Below are 1613 nucleotides of genomic sequence, written 5' to 3'. Positions count from 1 at the left end.
CCGGAAGTGCGTCACGGAAACCGTGACCCCGACGACATATCGTCAGATAAAACGTAGCGTGTAACGGGGCCTTTACAATGACAGAACTTTCCCCGAATGCAATGTGATTTAATCTTGTTTCAGGTACTACTAGTAGATTTAGAAGGGACTCCTTTCTGCAGTGGAATCATACTCAACCATTCTTTGGTACTTACAACTGCAAAGTGCAGCATTCATCATGGGCCAATTTACATTCTTGCAGGTAAGGGTTAAACATTGTTGTTTGGAAAGTTTCAGTAACGTACTGATACAGGATTTTGAAATTATATTGGCAGCGACATAGTAATTTCATTTTTAACGCTTTATAACTGGTGCATCATTCTACAGAAAACGAGGCCACTGAAGGGCAGAAGATGAAGGTGAAAAGCCATCGTATCCACACAAAATACTTGAAGGACTCAACAGACAATGATATTGGTCTCCTTAAATTGGAGGAAGGTATCAAGTTCCATAAACACATTCTACCCATCTGCATCCCCCAGAAAGACTTTGCTGAGAACGTGCTGATTCCACGTGTCCCAGGCACAGTAGGTGGCTGGATGCTAGAGTCGGACGATATGGATATAATGCCCGTTCAATTCTCCGTAGCAGAAACTAATAAAGAAACCTGTGAATCTGCTTTAAATGCAACACAAACAAACCGAATGTTCTGTGCCACATCAACTAGGAACATAGAGTCTGCACTGGCGGACGGGAGCCATATGGCTATTCAACACAATGGTGTATGGTTCTTGGCTGGAATTATGGGATCCAAAAATCATGAAGCCTGGGACCCAAATGTGTTTACATTTACCAAAATATCCAGGTATATCATGTGGTTGAAGCAGAATAGTAGCTAGTATTGTACTGGGTGCTTAAAGCAAATATATATATTGACCATTTTCAAGTTGTGTATTATATAAATTTACTATTCTTAGTGCTTGTGCTACATACCTAAAAAACCTGAAATTACATGTAAATCAAATTAGTGCGCAAATAAAAACCAGGTCTCATGACGGATTATGCTTATTTTGTGAGAATAGGACTATATTGGCAGACAATGCACCAATAGTTTAAAAGATCTAAATCCAGTATTAGATATTACTATTAAAAAAAAAATCTTTTATAGGTTCATGGTTTTTGTTTTTTTTTTTTTAATTTTTAAAGAACACCCATTACCATTGCACACGTTAGGTTCTTTACAGTTAGAGCAGTCAGACTGTGGGATGCCCTACCACAAGAGGTAGTAATGTCAGATACTATAGCAGCTTTTAAAAAAGGGCTGGATGATTTCCTCAGTGCACACAACATTGTTGGTTATAAGTGACTTAGTGACCAAATGTAGAACTGGTGGAGGAAGGTTGAACTAGATGGACCTAGGTCTTTTTTGAACCTAAGTACCGTATTTTTCGGACCATAAGACGCACTTGTTTTCCCCCAAATGTTGGGGGAAAGTGGGAGGTGCGTCTTATGGTCTGACTGTGGCTGCGGGGAATGAGGGTGCTGCGGTGGAGCGATCATCGGGGGCACGAGCAGGCTGTAGCAGCCTGCCGTGACCACGTGGGCCCGCTCATTTAATATGCACGCCCATGCTC

The 1613-nt window shown here is 41.1% G+C and overlaps 1 protein-coding gene across 1 annotated transcript in view; it reads left to right on the top strand.

Moving 5' to 3' along the window:
- The window catches only part of PROZ (protein Z, vitamin K dependent plasma glycoprotein), a 54186-nt gene extending 53308 nt beyond the window's left edge, over nt 1-878 (top strand). The window contains exons 7-8 of the mRNA XM_075334332.1: nt 124-247; nt 367-878. Coding sequence (XP_075190447.1) covers nt 124-247; nt 367-878 — 636 coding nt within the window. The remainder of the gene's footprint in view (nt 1-123; nt 248-366) is intronic.
- Nucleotides 879-1613: the final 735 nt, after the last annotated feature.

Source organism: Anomaloglossus baeobatrachus, chromosome 2 (genome assembly GCF_048569485.1).
Source record: "Anomaloglossus baeobatrachus isolate aAnoBae1 chromosome 2, aAnoBae1.hap1, whole genome shotgun sequence".
Taxonomy (NCBI): Eukaryota; Metazoa; Chordata; class Amphibia; order Anura; family Aromobatidae; genus Anomaloglossus; species Anomaloglossus baeobatrachus.
This window is presented reverse-complemented; position numbering and strand designations above follow the sequence as displayed.